Raw genomic sequence first — 21,834 nt, forward strand, 5'->3', positions numbered from 1 at the left:
AATGAAAAAACATTCCGCTTCTGCAGAGAATCGACCAAACAATATTTAGTCCATAATTATCCAAAGTTGAGGCAGCATTTATTCTAAAAAAAAAAAAATTGTTAAATAATGATATCTACTGCTTAAAAGCATCGAAAACTTAACAATTTAACATCGGAAATTGAAGAAAAAATATTCAAATTAATGTTAATAATTTTATTTATTGCAATAGAACATTCGTTCTGCAACGTTACAATCACACGTCTTATTTTTATTTCGAAAGGAATTCTTAATACGATTAGGATTATCAATTCGTCCACTTAATACTTAACACATCGATTACTACTCTAGGTAGCGAAACATTTGCGCTTCTTTTCAGAAGATTTCATTTCAGGTCTCAATCAATCTCAAAAACGGATGCTTTCGGTAATGGGTAGAAGAGAGAGCTTCCCGTGCATAGTTCATTCATTCGCTTTTCTTTTTCGGTTGCTTTCAGAGGACACCACCACCCGTTATCCCCGCGGCGGAACGCCAAAGTAGAAAGCGGCGGCCACCTCATCTCACCCGGTCACTTCCTCCGCGCCTGGTTCGAATTCCAGCTTGATCTCGGTGCTGGAGGAAGTCAGCGTCGCCCCATCGACGGCGTCCACGTCCATGTCCGGCACATTGAGCCGGTTCAGGGTCATCATCATCTTTTCAAGTCGGCGGGACACGAGTTAGTGTTTCGATATCGGGTTTGGTTAGCGCATGGACGAATAGAGACGGGACGAAGAAAACAAACGAAAATTTATACAACAAACGTAAAATATATGTATGCATGTTAAAAAAAAATCAATCAGCAGGTAAAGAATCAGCTTACATCGGAAGACTTATTCAAATAACCACCGGCAGCTGAGCCGGACACAGCAACACCAGTGGGATCATTACTGTCCTCCTGTTTGACGATCAGTGTCGGCTGCTGGTCGGTTCCACTGGTGGAGACCGACTGGGGTGATCCCAGCTGGTGGGACTGCTGCTGGACCAGGATGGTTTGCGTCTGCGGAAGTTGCTGTTGGGGGCCGGCCAGGTGTGTGGTCGTCTGCTGCTGTTGCTTCAGCGGGATGCCTGCGTCTTCGAATGCTTTCTTCTTGAGCGTTTGCCGGATTTGCGATCTGAAAGATAACCAAGATGAACCAGTCACCTCCGATGGTTGGCCGGGACAGATGAAGAGATACAGACGACGTAGGGTTACCAAACCATTAGGTGTATGATTCGAATTTCGATCATTGATTGGGATACATAGCTGATTTTTTTTCCATGCACATCATCTAGCCAGCAAGCTACATGGTTTATAGCCTTACGATTCTGTTACTCACTATTCTATAACGTTTAAGCTGGTGAAACCAAAAGTCACACAGTTTCTTAATCTTGTACGTTGATAGTTCACATTTGGCTGAATTCGATAAAAACGACAATCGTATTTTTGTTAGTGCATAATTGGTACTTTTGAACGCACATGAAAAGCCCACAGGAGTAGAACATGTGTGTGCGTTCTTCTAAGTGACTTGTGAGTTTGGAAAGCAATTTTTACTTTCATTTTTTTTCTGATAAACTGTTAACTAACTTTTTGATTCCATTATAAACATTAATGAAAAAAGAATTTGAAAACTAGTTCAATTTAATGAAATTGTATTGCATTCTGATTTTTGGAAGTGAATTCAATTTAATTTCTTCATTTAAAATACATTTTTCGCTTTGATTTAGGGGTGAATCATCCAACAGGATGAAAATCCCAAAAAAAAAATCGATTTTTCTTATCACATAATAAATATATATGAAAAATTGAAAAAAATGAGGAACCGTTTCTATGCATTGGATAAATTCAATGAATGAAAATCTTATTCAAACTAAATCCTAAAAATAACAACTTCTATGTTTCAAATTTGGTAACCCTACACTAGAGAGGAAATAAGCAAAAGTTCCTTACACCGTCCTTCCCTTGATACGTTCGCTAACTTTGTTCAGATCTTCGCTAAATCTGGTCACGGCCGATCGGAGCATTTCGATTTCTTCATCTGTCCACTTGCTCCTGAGATATTCAGATATTTAGAAAACGGCAAATACAGAAAACGAGCAAACGAGAAAAATTTGGAGGGAGAAATTCTTACCCAGTGGGCGAATCGGAAGAGGGATGAAGTTGCATCGTCAGTTCGCCAAGTCGGTTGAATGCCGCTCCAGCGGCCGTAAATATTTCACCAACCTGAAAGGGAAAGGATTTAGTAGAATGTGGTTAAGGTAATTGAATGCATTTAACCTACTTTTGTGGCGGAATTCATGTTAAAATTTCAATTTTTTGTTCAACTTCCAGAAATGCGCTTCTTTCACGGTGCGGAGAAAAACAACAACAAGCGTTTCGCTGTGTGAAAAATCGATTAAATTTTTGACGTTTAACTTGTGCGGTATTCTTCAAAAAGGCGAAAACGTTATTAATATTTAGAAAAGATACAATAAAAGAGATTTTTAATTTTAATTCAACCCCCCCCCCCCCCCTCTCTTTGATTTTTTTAAGCGATTATGGTTTTTTCGTTGTTTTGTTGTTCAAACTGTCCAAACTCTAAAAATTGTGTACACATTCAATTTCAATGTATTTTTCGGCATTTTATTTGGGTTTGAAAATTCATTCAATATCCAATAATCTCATGGATTCATAATATAAAAATGCTCAAAAATAATTCAAAAGCTTTTTTAAACATATTTTCAATAACTTTAAGAAAATATCAATTCACAGATTGAGCACCAGTGATTTGATTGCTAGCACAGACTACCAAATTTGACGTCTTCCGAAAAAAAAACTCGCGTGCACGCAAAATTTCGAAAACTTACCGAGTAAGTTATTTTTACGCAACCGGGAGTTTTTTGACGTTTACTTTCTCTTGCATACTTTTTGTTTCTTATTTTGTATGCAACTCAAAAGTTTTTTCAATAAAACTTTTGCTTGAGTACATTTACAGCAGCCATTTTGTTCGGTTTTGTACAGTTTGTTTTGTCGCGTTATATAGGATTTTCTTCCTAGTTCGGATTTTTCTCAATAATTTCCGAAAAAGTACGGTTCATTTCTCAGGTGCTGACCTATTCTACCGTAGGCAATCGGAGCATGTAAGTGGTGACATTAGTTTTTGGATTCACATATCAACAGATTTTTGTCACACAGGTTCTTCAAGACGAAGTTGGAAGCTAAGAAAAGCAGCAGGAATGGGTTTAGAAACCGAAACAGATAACGGGAAAATTTCGATGCGACGGAAAAACTTCGAAGCTTTAAACACCTGAATTTCCACAATTTCCTATCAGTCGGTACCATCAATCGACCAAGAGCATCGACTTCCGGCGAAGGTTCCGTTTAGTGTACCTCTACCCGGATTCGGACCACCAAGTGTTGTAGCACCAATGGGAGGAGCTAGTGGATCAGATCCTGGTGCCATGTCTACGATACGATGCTGGTTCCGTCGGTGGTCATCAAATGGACGGAACACAAGGCCCCAGACGGACAAACCTACTTCTAGAACAGTGTCACCAAGCGAAGCTCATGGCTGTCCCATTGTTCTGGAAGTGTATCGGTACGATCAAGGTAATTTTTTAAATAATTTACCGTACGAACCAGTTTTTTCTTGATTGGCCTAAAAAAATCTTTCAGATGATGCAGATGTTTAATGTCCGACCGGGTGCGTGTTTGTGTCTGGGTTTTAGTTCCGAAAGTCATTAAAAGTTTGGCTTCAAAGAACTTTATCACGGCAGAGTGGTGAGGAAGTGAGTGGTGAAAAAGTTTATCATTTAAATTTTTAAATATTAAGTAGAGATAATTTGTCTCGAGTGATAATTATATTAAGAATTTGACTTATGATCATTATGATCATTTTAAAAAAATAATTTAAAAACTAATAATAAACGAAGTTTTCGTAATCCGTTTTCAGATAATCGCCACTCGCAACGATCGTCGGAAAATTCTGGAGCTTTCCCGAAAGATGAGATTTTTGACCACCCAAATAGACGCGAATTCAAAATCGGACGAAAAAAGAGGACTAATAAAACAGCAATCCTTGTTCCGGTCATAATAGCTGGAAAGTCCCCCATGGGCTAGTGATCTACGGCTCTCGCAACTTCCGAGCCAAGTGTGATAGAGCTGCGGCAACCTGTGCCGCCGATGACCTCAAAAAAATTGTGTGAATAATTTGGTAATTAATTTATAATGAACCAATAAAAAGTCATAAATTTAGATGCTTGCTATTTGTTTATTTTTGATTCGATTAAAATTGCTAATTTTTACGATCCCATACGATTCGACGCACCGGCGAGAAAAATGTAAAAAACTTTCTGTTGAGTAAAATGCACTAAACTTAACGTTGAGTTTAATACGCTTAACTTGAAGTTGCGTTTAATGCATAAAACTTAACAGTAAGTCCCTGCACTTTTTGTCCGAGTTGCATACAAAAAAGTGGCGGTTGAGTTTTTTATTTTTGCCGTGTGCGTTTTTGTTTACAAAAATATTCAAAACGTGCATGTGCTTCGGTTTGGTGTGAACGCTCGTGATTTTCGGAACCGGAATTTCAACGTTGTTACAGCCTAAATTTCTTAAAAAAAGTTCCTCCGGAAGACAATGTGTATCGATAATGTCGTTGGTGAAGTAGCAAATTCCACCAACAGCAACGTCAGTACTTCAGCGAGCTTCAACAATAGTTTGTCGGCCGACATGAGTTTCGATAATCGCAAATCGCTGGCGGCACAGGATCGGCAGCAGGAAGCCGACGGAGATGGACTCCGGATCCGTCGGATTGCCGGAGGTTGTATGATCAACCATGAACCAGTGTTTTCCCCGGATGGAGAGTAAGTAATTTGAAAAGATGACCATATTGTTTTTTTTTCATTGTTTCTGTTTCCAGCACCCTGTACGTGGTTTGGGATAACATTGTACGTGCCTTTAGTGTAGCCACCGGTGAGTGCATCCGTGATTATGATGGAGAGGGATTCGAAATCGTGGGCTTGATTATTGACCGGTTTAATCTAAAGCTGCTCTATGCTTGCACCAGAACCGGGGAATTGTTGAGTTGGAAAGCAAATTCCGGAGTACTAAATAATAGAGAAGTTATCATGGACAACATAAAAGTAGACCATTTTAGCATTCTGTACAAAGAGCAAAACGAATCCTCGTTTTTGGTCGTTGGAGACAAAATGAATGTACCGACAATTATGATCTACTGTCCTACGAAGCGCACTATAACAGCTACGCACTTTTTAAGATCGGACACACCAATTCCGAAACCTATAAAGTTTGCACCAGGTGCAGAAGGATTGAATTTCTTTGCTTTTATAACTGGACACTTGTGGAATTATGGTGAAATTAGACACAAGCATATAAAAATAACGACGAAGAAGCACTGCAACTCAGTGACTGCCAGCGTTATTTCGTGTCACCCGACCGAGGACATTGTAGCCGTAGGAGATTCCATCGGGAGAGTAGTCCTTTACAAACACTTCCTCCGTCAGAGATCGGCAGTTCCAGAAACATACCACTGGCATGCCAATCCTGTGCAGTGTGTCACATTTTCACACACCGGTACCCATTTCTATTCCGGTGGATTGGAACGATGTCTGATCAAATGGACGGTCGGCAAGCAGGGCACCAAAGACATCCTCCCAAGACTGTCGGACTCGATTCAACAGATAGCGGTGGCACCGGAAAACCTTAGGGTTGCGCTTTGCACCGCCGACAATGGAATTCAAATTCTGAATGCCCTGCAGAAGCAGATCGCCGTGGTTCAAAGCTTCTCGAGAATTTCCGACGACCACACCGGACGCAATGCGTTTCCTGTTGGCCTGCGAGTGAATCCCAGGACCCAGGCGTTGATTCTGAACGGGCGCGTCGGGTGCGTTCAGTTTTTTTCGACCTACAGCAGGAGTTTACTTTATACGGTAAGAAAATTTATCTCTAGAGATTTTTGTTTATACTTAAAGGCGAAAGATTAAGCTCTATCGGACTCTTTTTATCTTGATGATTTTTTAAAGCATATGTCAGTATTTTGGCCAACCAATCGTTAGATTTTTGAAATACAGCGTGGCTATTTTTGCTGTCAATCATACTCTTACTTATAAAAAATCTACTTTTAGCTGGACATAACTTTGCGAAACTACAATACCGTGGAGCAAAAGCAAGTGATTTATAACACGGTGGTTACAAACGTGGCAGTTAACGCTCACTGGTTGGCTACGGTCGAGACCTGGAACGACAATTGCTACTCTTCGGAAACGAGACTTAAGTTCTGGCGCTACGACGAATCCCGCCAAAATTATGAGTTGAGTACCAACGTGGAGAATGTCCATCAAGATGGTGTGAATGGATTGGAGTTATCGAATGGCCTAAAGGAACGTGATCTGATCTGTGCCAGTGCCGGGAAGGATCGATGCGTGAAGATTTGGTCCTTGGAAGAAATTGAAGTTACCGGTGGAGGGGAGAAATTGGTTTGGATTTGTGTGGGCCGAGTGGACTACAAGGGGCTGCCAGTGCATTCAATTTCATTCTCCCAGGACGGTTCTTTGTTGGCGGGTGGTTTTGGAAATGTGCTATGTGCCTGGAACGCCGAGACCCTCAAGTTAAAGTGTGTGCTCTCGGCTCCCGGCGGAAATGATGGTGGAGTGAATCGAGTTATTTTATCGATTCCGGAGAAAAACAACAACATCAATAAACAGCAGTACCTAGAAAAAAGATCCAAGGTTGTGCAACAACTGTTAGAGATTCTCAAGCAGAAGGACGCTTCCAGCCTAGTCAAGCATGTTCAACCTTGTAAAAAGATCCGCCATTTGGACGATAACATCCAATCCGTCAAAGAACTTTCAACCGATGACAGAAAATCGCTATTCGGTAAGGCCAAGTTCGCCAATGAGCTTACACTTCTACAAAAAACTGAACTATTCCACCATTTGAAAATTCAATGTCGCACGTCAAATCAGATGAAAGAGAAAATTGCCGAAAAACTTGCGAATGCGAAGAAATCTTCCACCGCGGCTGGACGTCGACTCCAGGAAACCGTTGATAAGCTATGCTCGGATGTAAGGTTTCGCAGCAGACGAAAATTGCGCAATTATCAGTATAGAAAGACAAGCTCCGTTATGCTGCGTAGTTTAACTAAAATATTTGGAGTCGCAGACAAAAGCCATCGTCGAAAACCGCGGTCCGCTACGAAAAAGAAAGGCATAACAGATGCCATGAAGCCTTTGGCCAAAATCAATCATGTCCTATTCTGCCACGGAGAACACTCGCACCTGGTTGTGATGACTACTGAAAAACGCCTTCTAGTGTGGAACTTGCTGACCCTAAGGATCCAAGTTACTGTTAACATAAGCGTTAAACGCATTACTATTGATTCGTTTACAAATTTGATAGCTGCCTTCACCGTCGATAACGAATGTAAGTTAATTAAGTGATCTTAAACTTAATCAAACGATCTTAAACAAACTTTTTTTTTATCGCAGTATACATTTTCCTACCCAACATCCCGATGCCGCTGTACCACAGACGCAATCTGCCGGTAGTTTACGGGGCCGCCTGGATTCCCCGACGCTATCCAAAGTCGCAATCGTTGAACATCGATTGGCAGGCCGTTTCGCAGCTGTACTTCCTGAACGAAAACCAGGAACTGCTGCATCTGGTGTCCGACAGCGATGAGGAATCGCTCGGACCGGTGGTGTACATGAACGAGATGCTCGGCAACGGGCTACCAAATACACCGTTCGCTGCCATGCTAACGAAGCAGGTGTCAACCGGTGCTGCTGTTTCGTCGTCCGGATCGTATGCCAACGGTCTAGGTGCTGTTCCAATGGGGGTCGCCGGAAAGGGTACCATCAAAGAGGTGAGTCAGATGTATTTATTTTAATTTCATCCGAGTTCATCAGCATGATTTGAACGATAGATGACAATTCATTTGGGTCGTCGGTAGATTTATCAGATTGTCCCGGCTTGTGATAGTTATCTTCAACTTAAAGAAAACTATTGGCTAATGGTTTCATAATGTTTTTACTTTCCGATTATTCCGAGCCGTATACTTCAACTAAATACTAATAGTCACAGCATTACGATCATAGAAATTAAAGCCCGTTATCTCTCTTCGCTGATGTTTGTAAAAGATATTCTATTGGTTGGTTTATTTGGTATAATTTTGCTTTGAATGCCACATGACAAATATTTCTATACTACACCGCCGTTGAAAATTTTAGGTTTCGCTTGCTCTTAACCTACCAGGGAACATAAATCACTTGCCGAATGAAAAAAACCATCGAACCGATATTTACTTTGTACAGTTGTTCAGATGATAGAGATAATCTTGTCGAGCAACTCATCAACCGCTTATGGTTTGTCTGTACGACTCTTATTTAAAGCGTATTATAATTCAAATGTATTTTATTCGTTTCATTATCAATAAGAAGAACCAATTGTGATTTCCAGATTTTAGTGAAAATTTGTTAAAATTACAACTGAAACATTAGTTCTTCTCTTTGTTAAACTACACACGTTGAACTTGTTCGTTAGGAAGTACCTTTACCAACATTGTTTCACAAATTCTCCGAACATCATAAATTATTATCTGTACAGTGTTGAAATAGCATATGGATCACATTGATAGCTGTTATTTTCCAACGGGGTCGAGAAGTTCCAGTTTTTTGGTGAGACGTTGAACTCGAAAGATAAACGTATATGTAAGTAGCCATTGGGTAGTTAGGATTCGTTTCTCCTCGATTGCATCCTGCTATACGGTTAATTCTTCAGACAGCCATCGCTCCAGCATTTCCTGCGCTCCATACCGATTTACATCATGTCGTTCGGTCTCCGGAGCATGTGCAAGCGGTAGTTTCGACAGCGTCGCATCAGGTGGATGTCGTGCTTGAAGTACCGCAGGCAGTGCCACTGAGGGATGTCCCTCATGGAGGGGGTGGCCTGAAATGGATACAAAATAATGTTTATGTGATGTAAAATTGCAATGAAATACATTCAATAGATTTTACTTGATTTTTGACAAAGGTTATAGTGTCTCTTGAATAAACTGAAAAACTATGTTGGGAGGCTGTACTCATGCGGTTTCATATACGTATACATTTTTAAGATTTTCTATAACTGAGTTTCTAGTTCTTGAGAAAGTTTGAAATATTTGGTCCCAAATCTAATCCAGTTTCAAATTTGGAGTTATTTTGCTTTTTACTAGATCTAACTCAAACTTGGAAATTCATTATAAGGTACACCGGGGTAAGTGTGGACGGGTTTTCGTATAGTTCAACTTTAAAAAATCATTAAAAAATCAGCAGTGGAGCAATTTTGATAAATGAACGTTCAATGTGATGCAGAACATGTTGTTTACAAAAGAAGAGATGAGCTCGATAGAAGCAAAGCGAAAAAAGTTATCACGTAAATCGTTATGGACTGCTGGTATCTTCACTTACCCCGCTTTATGGGGTAAGTGTGGACGGTAGATTTTCCCTTTGATTTCTCAGGAAATTTTCAAAAAAATTGTGTTTTCTTGGTTGAATACGTTACTTTATTGCTCGAACCGTCCAAAATTTTGAAAAAAGTTCATGATACTATAATTATAGTGTGTAATTTATGTTACAACACACGAGATCCGATTTTATCAAAAACACAGAACAAGTAAGTACTTTACTCAAATTTTCATGATTCGAATGCTAAATATAGCTAAATAATACAACTTATAAAGGATGAAGGTCAGAAAATTGAAAAAAGTGTATACATCAAGTCTTTTTAAAGCCGTCCACACTTACCCCAGGTTTTAGTTTTTTGTAAATAAACTCTTTTTTCTTAATTTTAAACCGCCGTTTCTTTTCCTAACTGGTTGTTTGGAATGTAAGGATTGTTTCAAAGTAGAGTTTTTCATCGAGAGCCAGCTAGTCTAGGAGAAAATTGCAATTGAAAAAGATGCACATCAACTCGACATCGTAGTTGAAAATAGAAAATTCCGAAAAAGTCGCTGTAAACATCCGTTATTGTCTGAATCGTATCTTTTTCACAGTTATTGGATAGATTACAAGTAAATTGAACGTTCTGCATCGAAAGTTTGAAAAAATAGTGCACAGTATTGTTTTTATAGCCATCGTCCACACTTACCCCGCGTCCACACTTACCCCGGTGTACCTTATTTAACACGGTTAAACTCAAAACAATTTCAAATAACTAAATTCACTAAGGTTCTTTTTACACGGTTTTTTTAAAGTCCTTTTCATTCGGAAACAAATTTAAGTCTAGAGAAGCTTGGCTCAGGACCTGATACATGAGACATGAAACCTATCACACGTCTCACATATAAAATCATTTTCACTGTTCACTTTTCGGGTCTCACATCTCACTTCTCTGTTCTTACGTCTCACTCCTCGTTTCACGTCTAACGTTTCACTTCTCTCTCTCTCGTTACGTCTCTTTTCTCATATCCCATGACTCTTTTCCACTTCTCACGTCTAACATCTCACTTTCCAATTTTCATGTCTCACATCTCACTTCTAACGTGTTACGTTTCACTTCTCACAAACCACTTCTTACTTCTATTGTCTCATTCCGCTTTCACTTCTCTGGTCTCACGCCTCTGTCTCATGGCTCAGGTTTTAAGGTCCGTCTCATGTCCATGGCAGCCAATCGAGCAGAACTGATTATGATAACTGGCTTATCGCTTGTTTAACACTTTGCGATAAATATGACGAATCATCCGACAGGATGAAAATCCCAGAAAAAAAAATCTCTTTCCGAAGACGATCAAGATAACTCGCCTGAATTTATTTTCTCTCGGTCAGTTCTAATTCTGAAAATAATCTCCGACAAAACTGGAAGCGAGCAAAAGAACAAACGATAGAGAGAGGGGGGAGGGCAGGTAGATAGGGAGATAAGTGCATAACGAGCACCCAGGGCACAATAAACACTTCTTTTTTCTACAAAAGTACTTATTTAAAAAAAAAAAAATTATGAGGATTTGTTCCGTACTACCTATAGTATTAATTTTTCACCAAAACAGAAATATCCTTATCATCTTTACAGAAATATGAAATAAAAACCAGTTAGGTTCTCAAGTGCCGAAAATATTATAATTTTTGAGCACCACCTAATACGCTTTTATGACCTTTAAATCATCTTGATCTAAAATGTACGCACTGAAACATGATTTACACATTGTTTCTCAATTTTCACCATTATAAAATTTTTGATTCCTCACTTAAATCAATTTTAAAGCGCGTTTTTACTTACATTTGTTGACCTGGGGTGAACAGAGCACTTTTAATCAGGGCAAGATGAGCGTTTTCTGCCGTATAATTTAGCAGCGAATTCAACTCGATGAAGTCAACTGAATAATAGTGCTTGACTTGTTTCATCTGTCGATTTTGCCTATTGGTAAGGTGTCGGAGAGGTAATCAGTAGACTCGAGTTCGATTCCTGTTCGAGGAGATTTTTTTTTACATACCATTCATGATTGATTTTTTTTTATTGGTACATAACCTGCTAGTAGCATCATCCGTCAAACGAAACACCAGAAACATAATGTATGAGCATGTGTTAATTGTTTGAATTTTACAAACAGATCTAGATTATTTGGTTACTGCTTTGTTCGATGAATCTACGCCTCACCGTCTAGTGCAAAATGCATCGATCATGAAAGATAAATGGAAAAAAAAAATTACCTTGACCAGGAATCGAACTCGAGTCTACAGATTACCTCTCCGACACCTTACCAATAAGCCAAATCGACAGATGAAACAAGTCAATCTGTAGCTCTATTAGTCTGTTGACTTCATCGAGTCGAATTCGCTGCTAGATTTCCCGGCAGAAAGCGCTCATCTTGCCCCAAAAATGGTGCTTATACTGCCCCAGAGGGGGTTCTCATTATGCCCCTACAATGACTGGTTTTCAGCTTTCGGCAAAAAATTTTAAAATGCATTTTTGAACGTTTTTATCTACTTTTTCAAGTTTTATCCAATTAGGCAATAGACTATTTGAGTGTCTGAACACGAAACAATGATGTAATCCACATATTATAGCTGTTCTCTATGGCCTTATGCCCTTATCTCCCCCAGAGAACGAGCTTTTCCAGCTATTTCCGTACATTCTGACTCTTCTTTAGCGTCATGCAAAATATTGAGTTTTCAGGTTCAGGTCTCAGATTTTTGATCGCAGATCTCAGGTCTTACTTAGGTTTCAGATCTCAGGATTCATGTCTCATGGGTCAGGTCCCAGATGTCACGTGGGTGTTTCTTGTCTCAGGTCTCGAAACTCAGTTCTCAGGTTGCAGGTTTCAAGTCTCAAGTGCCACGACCACATCAGTCAGCACTTCAGGAAATTCGTTCATAACAGCGATAAAAAGAAGGGGTCCCAAGTGACTCCCTTGTAGAACACCACTGTTGACCGTGAAAGTACTAGATCTCACGTTCTCCAGTTTGACGTATTGCGTTCTTGAAATGATCAGGGGACACTTTTGACAAGTGTAAAGATCTTAGTTTTCAGGGTGGCCACAGGACCGGGAAAACCGGGAATTGAAAATCGAACCGGGAAAACCGAGAAAAAATCGGGAATTCAGACCCAAAGCCGGGAAAATTAACAAAAGGAACCGAAACTCAGTTTTGGTTCCAAGATCAGGGATTCAAACCAAAATTCAAAATTAAATTTTCAATTCAGAATTGAACAGTTCAAGAAATGTGTAAGAAAAATATCATAAGGTTGGAAATTTATAAACTACTCTGATTTTTCTACAATTACCACTAAACTGTCTCGAAGAATGAGATGAGAAATTCAAAAAGGCTCTTTAAATTTGTTCAAGTATCGCACTCGATTACAATAATTTAAAAAAAAACTATCAATCATATAAAACAATCAAACTAAAGTTAAATTTCGAATCCAGAACCTTTTGTTGCCGATTTGGAAATGTAATTTAGGAGTTAAACGCAAGACAATCATCTTTATGCACGGCACGGTGTTTTTTGTAGCTTAATAATAATAAATTAGAGATCGCTGAAAATTTGTTTGGTTAAAAAGGAAACCATCTTCTATCAAACGCATTGTTTGGAAAATTTACTTTTTTCGATCCCCGATCATAATTATTCAAATTATACTTTTTATAGCTTGAACATGTTAAGATTTCTTTGAAAATTTTTGAAAATGTCGAATAAACTGATTTCTAAAATGGTTTGTGACGAAAATTGAAATAAAACTTAGAAAATTCCTTAGATTTTTTCACATACACAATAGACTGGCCCAAATTTGTATGGGATGATTTTTACAACATTTTTTTCAACGCGGCACCCTCTAGGTTGGTGCATTTAGGTGAAAAAATGACTTCCTGAAAGTTTCAGGTCATTTGGCAGAAGCACGAGCTGGCGCAAAGGACTTGAAATTTGGAGATTTTCGGCAAAATGTATGGAAAATCGACATACTTTCACTCTTTGTATTCTAAAATATGTTCCCAGTATATGCTAGAAAGCTCAGAATTTCAGGAACTGTAGTTTAAACAATAACAAACAAGTTTGTAGAAGATTGTGACGCGATACGAGTTGACTGTAATGAGTAATTTGCAATTGAATGTGTGATTTTTTTCGCATTACATCGATATATTGTAAACGGTGTATAGGTGGACTTTTAGTACTAATTTGATCGCATTGTCACACAATGAGAATAACAGATAGAAAGTTTGTGTTCTTTGCAAAGTTGTAGCTTATTTTATAACAAACTATGAACTGCTGCATTGTTTTGAGTATAAACAAAGAGTTTTGGTTTAAATGATCTTTCTTCAAAATTTTTGGTGTTTATATTAAATTGGTAATCAATAAAATTGTTTATTCAAATCAAGCAAGTATATTAAACTTAGATCCTGAAAGTTTTCAACAATGAAGATTTTGTTTGATTCTGGTAAGTTTTCGATAATGACTGATTATTTGCAAAATAATTTATTTTTCGGCTTTGTCGTGGGTGAGAAGTTTTTTATGGTGGGAAAGAGGGGTCAATTTGCAGTGTCATTTACTACCTTTAAACTGCTTATACGTTGTTGTCCTTTGTTGAATTCTTTGATAGTCTTCCAATGCTCAGGATCTATTGTCAAAAACTTTTTGGTATATCGTACCGATCGAAAAGTTTAAGCGACTTTGAATTCATTAAATCATTCAACGTTAAATTTCTGAATTCATTCATACCTTTTACCACAAGAATATTTTTGTTCTTGAGTTGACTTTTTTGACAAGGCTTTAACCATCATACATTTCTCTTCGAAGGTTTAAAAGCCCCACAATAATGTTTGTAAGAGCTTTTTTCGCAACTTTGCGAAGGACACAAACTTTCTATTCGATATTTTCATTGTGTGACTGCGATCATGATAGTGCGATTATTAAGCCCATACACCGTTCACGATATATCAAAGAAATGCGAAATAAATCACACATTCAATTGCAAATAACTCATCACAGTCAACTCGTATTGCGTCACAATTTTCTACAAACTTGTTCGTCATTGTTTAAACTACAATTCCTGAAATTCTGAGCTTTCTAGCATACTGGAAACATATTTTAGAACACAAAGAGTGAAAGTATGTCGATTTTCCATACATTTTGCCGAAAATCTCCATACAAATTTCAAGTCCTTTGCGCCAGCTCGTGCTTTTGCCAACTGACCTGAAACTTTCAGAATGTCATTTTTTCACCTAGAGACACCAATCTAGGGGGTGCCGCGTGGAATATAAGGATTTTTTTTGTTATGGGCCAGTCTAATACACAATTGTGTTTTGAGTGAAGCATTTAAGAGAAAAAAAAACTATTGCAATAATATCGATTATTTTTAGTTTATTTCTTTTCGATAGCAAAAAGTAACAGAATTTACGTTCTTCCGTTTGTCCGGGGGGTTGAGAGCTAATTTGACTAATTTGAAGGTGACATATCCTAATATGTTTGGTTTTTTTTTTGCTATCTCTACACACCAAAAATTTTATAAATTTAAACGTGCCAGAAACGCTTGGAGATCTAATTGAATTTCGCTCTAATTGAATAAAGATCTAAAATTAAATCAAAACGAATGTACATAGCAGAAAAACTTACACTCATACACTTGTAAGACCTAATTTTGTTTTGATCTAGTTAAGAAAAACCTAATTTTACATCACAATTCACACCAACACATTCACAAACTAATTTCATTGAGCAAAAATTTTGGAGTTCTATTATTTTAGCTCTTAATTTACGTGAAATGGTATCGAAATTTGTAGCTGTCTAACTAACTTCGATTGCGGTAAAGAAACGATTGATTTTACCAGAAGGCAGTTGGTATTAAGCTGTAAAACTAAAATTGCGAGGTGAAATTGCGGAACTGAAGTGTTTTTGCCTGTGGTGTTAAAAGATTTTTTGTTACAGTTTAAAGGAAATTGCCTTTAAAACATGTGTTGCTAACAATGAAGAAAAACTTCAGTGAGGTTAGATTCAGTTTTGAATGAGATTTCGAATAAGTTTATTGTTTATCTTATTTTTCACAAAGATCTAAGCCGAGCTGGGAATCTCTAACGAAGCTCAAAAGCGATTAATCAGCATCAACACTGATGCAGATGGTAAGTAATAATTATTGTTGTTTAGATTACCGGAAGCCCAACATGTTCGATTCTTCACATCAATCACATAACTCTAAGTTGACGTGAGTTCGTTATTAAATAAAATTTCAAAAAATACTAGTAGCATAATATAAATCCAATTTATAAAAGGATCGACAATCAAAAAGATAACACAACTACAAATTTAAGAATAAAGTTAGAATCAAATCTGTAATGTTTTTTGGTTGTGATTTAAAACGATTAAGAATCCCGTAAAATTACTGCACATTTGAACACCCCAGATTAACATTTGCAATTGCAGTTAGCGGTTCTGTTTTGTTTGTGACGACTGCTGCTCATCATTGCCGAAGGAAGAGGTCACCGTGTGTGGGTTCTGCTTCGGGGAAGATTCCTGCCATGAAGTTCCTACCTTTCTGGATCCGTTGGCGTACGAGGAAAATAATCACTTTACCACTTGCACACTTTGTCGCTTGCCTGCGATGCGCAAGTCGCCCGGTGTGCCGCTCAAGGAGGGCGGATTAGTTACTGACTGGCCAATGTGTGTGACGGCTGGATGCCAGCGAGGGATAAACCATGGGTCGATTGACAATGGGCTATCTATCTGATGGCAACGTTGTAATAATTGGCAATAGTTCATTAATAACGATAATCCTAAGCTATGAAATATCACCGCTCCGCATCCCCCTTCCACTTTCAATGAATGAAAAAAAAGCAAAAAATAAGTAGCATATATCATGAAAATTAACGTTGCACCAAAATCTAATCTCGGTTGAATTTTTTTTAATTCCGAATATTGTACTGATGCTCTTACTCCCAATTCGAATCTCTTTCTTGCTTTTTGTATACACAATTTAGGACAACATTAGGTATTTCGATGTTATCGTGTATGTAGAGAAAAACAAAATTGGAAATTTGTCAGCGAAGCATCCAGCAATAAAAAAAACAATCCTCCAGTGACCTTAAACCTCTAATTCCGCCTAGGAAAAACTGCAAATTGATTCGAAACTAGCCCGCATCAGCCCTTTAATAATGGCAGAGAACATTTCCGGCGTCCGGCTCTATCGCACAAACGAGGATACACCGTCTCAAAACGGGTTTGCCTTTGTTGTGCAGATCGATATTCTCAATCACAAAGTTGATCACCTTAACCGGCCACTTCCTAACTCGCTCCAAAAAACGGATTGGGCCTCACTTTCCACGCAATAAACTCATCGGTGAACAAAACCAGCTTCTGCAAACTCGGATGATACTCCGGAGAAAATCGAATGTGACGACGACGAACTCATTGTAGAGCGTCCAGATATTTTAACAAATCCAGGTAATCACAAATTGCAATCATTAAACTTAATTCTTTTTCATTGATGAAACATTTTAGTTCTAGGAAATTACATGGACTATGTTGTGGGAAAATGGACATGACTGATGTCAGTCGAACAACTCCAAGCAAAATGGAAGGACGAGGAAAGCTCGTGCAGATCGCCTTTTTTGCTGTAGGTGCGCAAAGCAAAAGTTCCGAAGGTATGCGACTTCCGTTGTAATGTCTTCGCCCCACTGTCAACGAATTGATTGAAAAGGTGGTTATGGCAAGCGTGTGACTTAGTATGAACGAAATCCTGGACCAGCAGACGCCGATGATAGTTATTCGCCGGCTCACTATGCCTTAGAATTAAAAAAAAACAATCAGTCTTGCTCAGTCGAGTCCATGCACACAGACCCTTGGATAGGAACATCGAATGAGCAACAGATCAAAGCTGCTCCTGTAGATTACAAAGGTGTACTTATTAACTACAACCAAAACAGGTGCATCATTTGATATATCATGGATGATCGAATAACCGAATCAAGTATACTCTCCTTTTAGTTTCTGCAAAATATAACAAGATCGGAAAAGGAGGAAAAGGATCACTTTACCACTTGCACACTTTGTCGCTTGCCTGCGATGCGCAAGTCGCCCGGTGTGCCCGGTGTGTGACGGCTGGATGCCAGCGAGGGATAAACCATGGGTCGACTGACAATGGGCTATCTATCTGATGGCAACGTTGTTATAATTGGCAATAGTTCATTAATAACGATAATCCTAAGCTATGAAATATCATCGCTCCACATTATGAACCGGACGATATTATTTTTAGGGAATTTCTCTCAGGTCGATGACATAGTAAGTGCGATGCGATGCAAACCGGCGAATGCGATTCAATGCGGCGAACCACATTTGAAGAAAATGTATGCGAATCGCTTAAACCTGACATACTCAACGCGGCGAAGCAGATGTCAATTTGTTCCGCCGCTCGAGTTCGCATTGACCGCCAATTCGCATCGCATCGCTCTCACTATGTCATCAGCCTCAGCCTTTAGAGTGTTTCACAAATTATGCGGGTTAAGAAAAATTATAGCATATGTGAACATTGCCGAGCAAATTTTCAAATTAAATTTTGTATTTAATGGATGTATTTTAAAAAAGGTGTATTGAAAATAAAAGAACATGAAAATAGTAATGAAATATATGCCTCTAAAATTTACTTCTACGAAAGCTTCTATCAACGAAATTTTACACAACGCAATCATGTGTTGTGAACCTACTTGGTTGAATTATTCTACTGAATTAAAGCAATCGAAAGATTCCTCTTAATTCAACCACGGTTGATTACCGTGGTTGAATTAAGAGGAATCGTTCGATTGCTTCGATACAATACAACGTAATGTAATTTTTAAAACGATCTAAATTTATGTCAAAAACGATGCTTCACTTGTGTGCGTCCTATTGTACATAAATTTACATCATCAATGATTTAAAATTGTGTCGAATATGTCATACAATTCATGTCAGAGAACTTATGTCTCCAAGCGTTTCTGTATTTTCTAGTGTAATATTATGTCAAAAGTGATGCTTCAATTATGTGCATCTTATTTGACATAAATTTACACCAAAAAATTAATAGTGTGTAGTTTTTGAGATTCAAGGGTTAGCTTATGAATTGCGAATGATAATCCTCAGTCCATTGTGCATGCATGGAGTCCAAATCATCTATCGCGGAACCAATTTTTGGGAAAATGTCTTCGCTTCAAGATGCAATTAAATTCTAACATTGCGCTATCTTGATTCTCGCGATGTATCCAGTGTAATTTTAATTTTATTTGCTAAAAGCTTCATGTCAGATTCGAACTTTTTCAAAAACTGTTAGACAAACTAGAGCAATTTGTAGATGATATTTTGTGGTATTTTCGAATGCTTTTTACACATTGCGGACTTAATACGAAGTTTTTTTTCGCTCGCCATCAATGTGCTACACTTACAAGCATAATTCAAATGTCTTAAATTTTCAAATTGAGCATACAGTTCAAATAACTCAAAAAAAAAACTAAATTCGTAGAGTTTTGTCCAACGGTTTATGTGATATATAATGCCGAAGTTAACATGAAAATTTCAGATATCTCAAAAGGACATTCACTTGAATCCAGAACACACTATGCAAATAAATTCCTAATCAAATCGACCCAATTCCGGAGCGTGCCTTTGACCTTTGGCCGATGTCGGTCGTCTGAAGACCATCAGTGAGTTTCCAAAATAGTAGCTACAGTGAAGATAAAATCTAAACCATCAAAATAGCAAATTAGCTCCGCTAGTTTGGAAGTTGTTTTTTCTAAGTTGTTTTTTTTTTCTGTACCCCAAAACAGTCGTAAATTTCCGTCCCCATTTGCATGAGACATCACGCGATGTAAAGCCATGGGAAAAATTCCGAAAAAAAGGGTGGCAGTTTCTTCGGGTGAAATGTAACTCGCTTCTTTCATCGTGGAATGGAACGATTTAACTTATTCTAGAAATTTCGCCAGGCCAGCTCATATAACCCAAAATGTCCTCTCAGACAGAGCGATTCTTCTGGTTTAGTAAATGATTGACATCAGTTTGGTTTTTAACCACGCTGAATGTTTAGAAATAGAACTTTTCTAACATTCTAACAATTTAATAGCATAAATTTAGGCGTATTCCTTCAACGCCACTTCTAATAAAAATTGGTTATTCATTCAACAAAGCCAAAGAGGGGTATAAGGGGTGAAGGTAAAAATATTTAAAATAAATTATAAAAATCAGGAAAAATCACCAAATATAGTTGGAATTAAGAATTGTTTGGAATTATCAACTCAAAATCGATCATGTTTGCACTTATACCCTTTTGGGTCTGAGGGCCTCATATTGAAGTTTGATGGTCGCTATTTCGAAATTCAATAAAAAAAAAACCAAGACCACCAATCAATCCGCTCTCAATCGAATACATAAAACAATGTTTCCATTGCTGATTCGTAGTTGAATTAAAACCCATAATTTACCGCTTCCGGGTTGGAGAAAATCAAACTGTCCACCATTTCCGGATTGGTGATGGGCCAGCTGTGGACGGTTCCTAAGCTACAGCACAGCACTGCCAGGATCAGCGCCGCCAGTCGTCGTTCTATCTGCATCGCCGACCGTTGCACCAGCACTTTCGGGAAGAAAGCGAATTTCACCACCCACTACTCACAACTGTACCAGGATCTTGGGAAATTTTACTATCACTTCTGCTACACTCTACTAGCTGGAAAAGAATGTCGCGTTACACAATTGTATTCCCTTGCTGACGGCTGTTCTGTTTTTTTTTTCAATTTTTTTCACTCACTTTACAGAATTGTTCAGTTCAAGTGTGTACACCCCCCTTTTTCGAAGGCTCGGCCGGGTTGATGAAGTGGCGCGCTTTCACAAATCCTTTGCCTTTCCGGCAAACGAGCATCAAACGACACAACAGCACAAAAGAGGGTTGCAGAATCTTGACCGAGAACTACCGAGAGCTGTCGTAGCCTTCGCCTGGTAGCGTGACTCCGGTAAAAGGATTACCACTCGGCTAAAGGATTCAACAACGAATGAATATGTAATTTGTTTCCTTCAAGTTTGTGCGAACGTTTTGCACTGGTTGCCGAATCTACTGAAGCATTGGAACAATACACGCGATATGGTTCTAAAACTTGCCACCGCACACTTTCACGGTCTACGTTAATATTTTAAGTTCTGTGCGCGAGTATCACTGTAACCTTTTGACTGAACAATTCTGAAAGTGGACCACCCGAAAATAAAATAAATCTTATCAACCAAACGAAAAGAAAAAAAAATCCACTCCTAGAGGAGGTCACCGGTTTGCGAGAACCACCTCTGGAGAAGTCAAACAAGCACCTCACTGGTAGCAATTCCGCTTCCGATTGATTGATGAAACTCGAGCCGTAATGGCTTTTATAGAGCCATCAAATTCATGAACAACGCAACAGAAGCGACGCTGCTCCAAGTCTGGATTCAATGGTGCCGCACGAGCATAACGAGAAGTCAGCATGGTTCCGCGGATAGGATGCAACTGTTCGTTTGGCCCCCTCGACTGCACGCTTACCGAATGTTGAATCCCATCATAAACTTACATAACCTGCATCTAGTTGTTCCAACATTTCCGGTAGGGATGCTTACGCCTCAATAACCCACCATACAACAAGTGGCGTTAGAAGTATGGAAATTTTTCCTACGGCAGGTACCATTTTCTATTTAGATTCGTTACATTCGCGTGGAAAGAGCATTGGAGCAGCCTCTCCTTTCCAAGCTGATCGATAATTTCTGCCGCTGTAATCGTTGCATTAGCATTGTGAATGAATGGGAAAAAAATAGAAAAGCCAAACACTACTGATTTGCCATTCATAATCCGCATTTACTGTGGGGAAGTGATTTTGATTGCCTTTCTGCACTTTGTATATTCTTCGTGAGCCACCTGTTTCAATCAGTAGAATATAGCCATACTCTGTCGATAACGGAAATATGTTGCATTCGTTGTTTGGCAGCATTATCAAAGTTTCAGTTAGTTATAGGGCTTTTGCTACTCACACATACAAGAGGTCTGTTGGGCACACATTAGTGGTTTTTATATGCGGAAAAGGAAAAATTTAGCGAAAATGTTTTTTTTAACTTAAATAAATGCGCCTGTTTTCTTAAAAAAAAAGGGCCAATAAGTATATTTCAAATTATTGGCTAACAAGTGGAATCAATTAGGTGAATATGTGATTGAGTAGCAGTGCATAAACTAGCAGAAAAAATGAAAAAAAAAAAAAATTTGTTTGAAAGGTACACTCAATGGTTCCCCAAAATCTTTTGTTAAAGTATTTGGGTCATGACGTTAAGTGTTTTCGTTACGGAATTTATAAAGATCTTTAGCAATATTTTCCTCTGCATCCTCAGGAAACAGTCGTATCCTATACAGAATCT

The 21,834-nt window shown here is 38.5% G+C and overlaps 3 protein-coding genes and 1 long non-coding RNA gene across 10 annotated transcripts in view; 2 read left to right on the plus strand and 2 right to left on the minus strand.

Moving 5' to 3' along the window:
- Positions 1–242: 242 nt before the first annotated feature.
- On the minus strand, positions 243–2,379 carry LOC129748887 (chromatin complexes subunit BAP18-like). Of its 2 annotated transcripts, XM_055743669.1 has the most exons (5): positions 2,277–2,379; positions 2,127–2,218; positions 1,946–2,047; positions 839–1,130; positions 243–671 (listed from the first exon to the last, which is right to left on the minus strand). In XM_055743669.1, exons 1-5 carry the CDS (start codon positions 2,292–2,294, stop codon positions 540–542), a joined length of 636 nt encoding a protein of 211 aa, XP_055599644.1. In that variant the 5' UTR covers positions 2,295–2,379; the 3' UTR covers positions 243–539. The 2 variants fall into 2 exon arrangements, with proteins under 2 accessions (XP_055599644.1, XP_055599645.1); XM_055743670.1 differs by lacking the exon at positions 1,946–2,047.
- Positions 2,380–4,518: 2,139 nt separating this feature from the next.
- LOC129744882 (WD repeat-containing protein 75-like) overlaps positions 4,519–21,834 on the plus strand; it is a 33,337-nt gene continuing 16,021 nt past the window's right edge. Inside the window, exons 1-4 of the mRNA XM_055737625.1 lie at positions 4,519–4,836; positions 4,893–5,922; positions 6,118–7,414; positions 7,480–7,856. Of these exons, the coding sequence (XP_055593600.1) occupies positions 4,610–4,836; positions 4,893–5,922; positions 6,118–7,414; positions 7,480–7,856 (2,931 nt within the window). The 5' untranslated portion in view covers positions 4,519–4,609. The remainder of the gene's footprint in view (positions 4,837–4,892; positions 5,923–6,117; positions 7,415–7,479; positions 7,857–21,834) is intronic.
- Positions 8,785–20,925, minus strand: LOC129744883 (uncharacterized). 6 transcript variants are annotated; one of them, XM_055737629.1, is made up of 4 exons: positions 20,767–20,867; positions 20,219–20,644; positions 19,896–20,137; positions 8,785–8,938 (listed from the first exon to the last, which is right to left on the minus strand). In XM_055737629.1, exons 3-4 carry the CDS (start codon positions 20,022–20,024, stop codon positions 8,810–8,812), a joined length of 258 nt encoding a protein of 85 aa, XP_055593604.1. In that variant the 5' UTR covers positions 20,025–20,137; positions 20,219–20,644; positions 20,767–20,867; the 3' UTR covers positions 8,785–8,809. The 6 variants fall into 6 exon arrangements, with proteins under 6 accessions (XP_055593604.1, XP_055593603.1, XP_055593607.1 ...); XM_055737628.1 differs by lacking the exon at positions 20,219–20,644 and having other exon boundaries at positions 20,767–20,925; XM_055737632.1 differs by lacking the exon at positions 20,219–20,644 and having other exon boundaries at positions 20,772–20,904.
- On the plus strand, positions 16,240–17,974 carry LOC129744884 (uncharacterized). The gene is made up of 3 exons (XR_008737013.1): positions 16,240–16,887; positions 16,945–17,369; positions 17,431–17,974. It is a non-coding gene; the product is annotated as an uncharacterized LOC129744884 (long non-coding RNA).

This window comes from Uranotaenia lowii, chromosome 2, assembly GCF_029784155.1.
Source record: "Uranotaenia lowii strain MFRU-FL chromosome 2, ASM2978415v1, whole genome shotgun sequence".
In the NCBI taxonomy this organism is placed as follows: Eukaryota; Metazoa; Arthropoda; class Insecta; order Diptera; family Culicidae; genus Uranotaenia; species Uranotaenia lowii.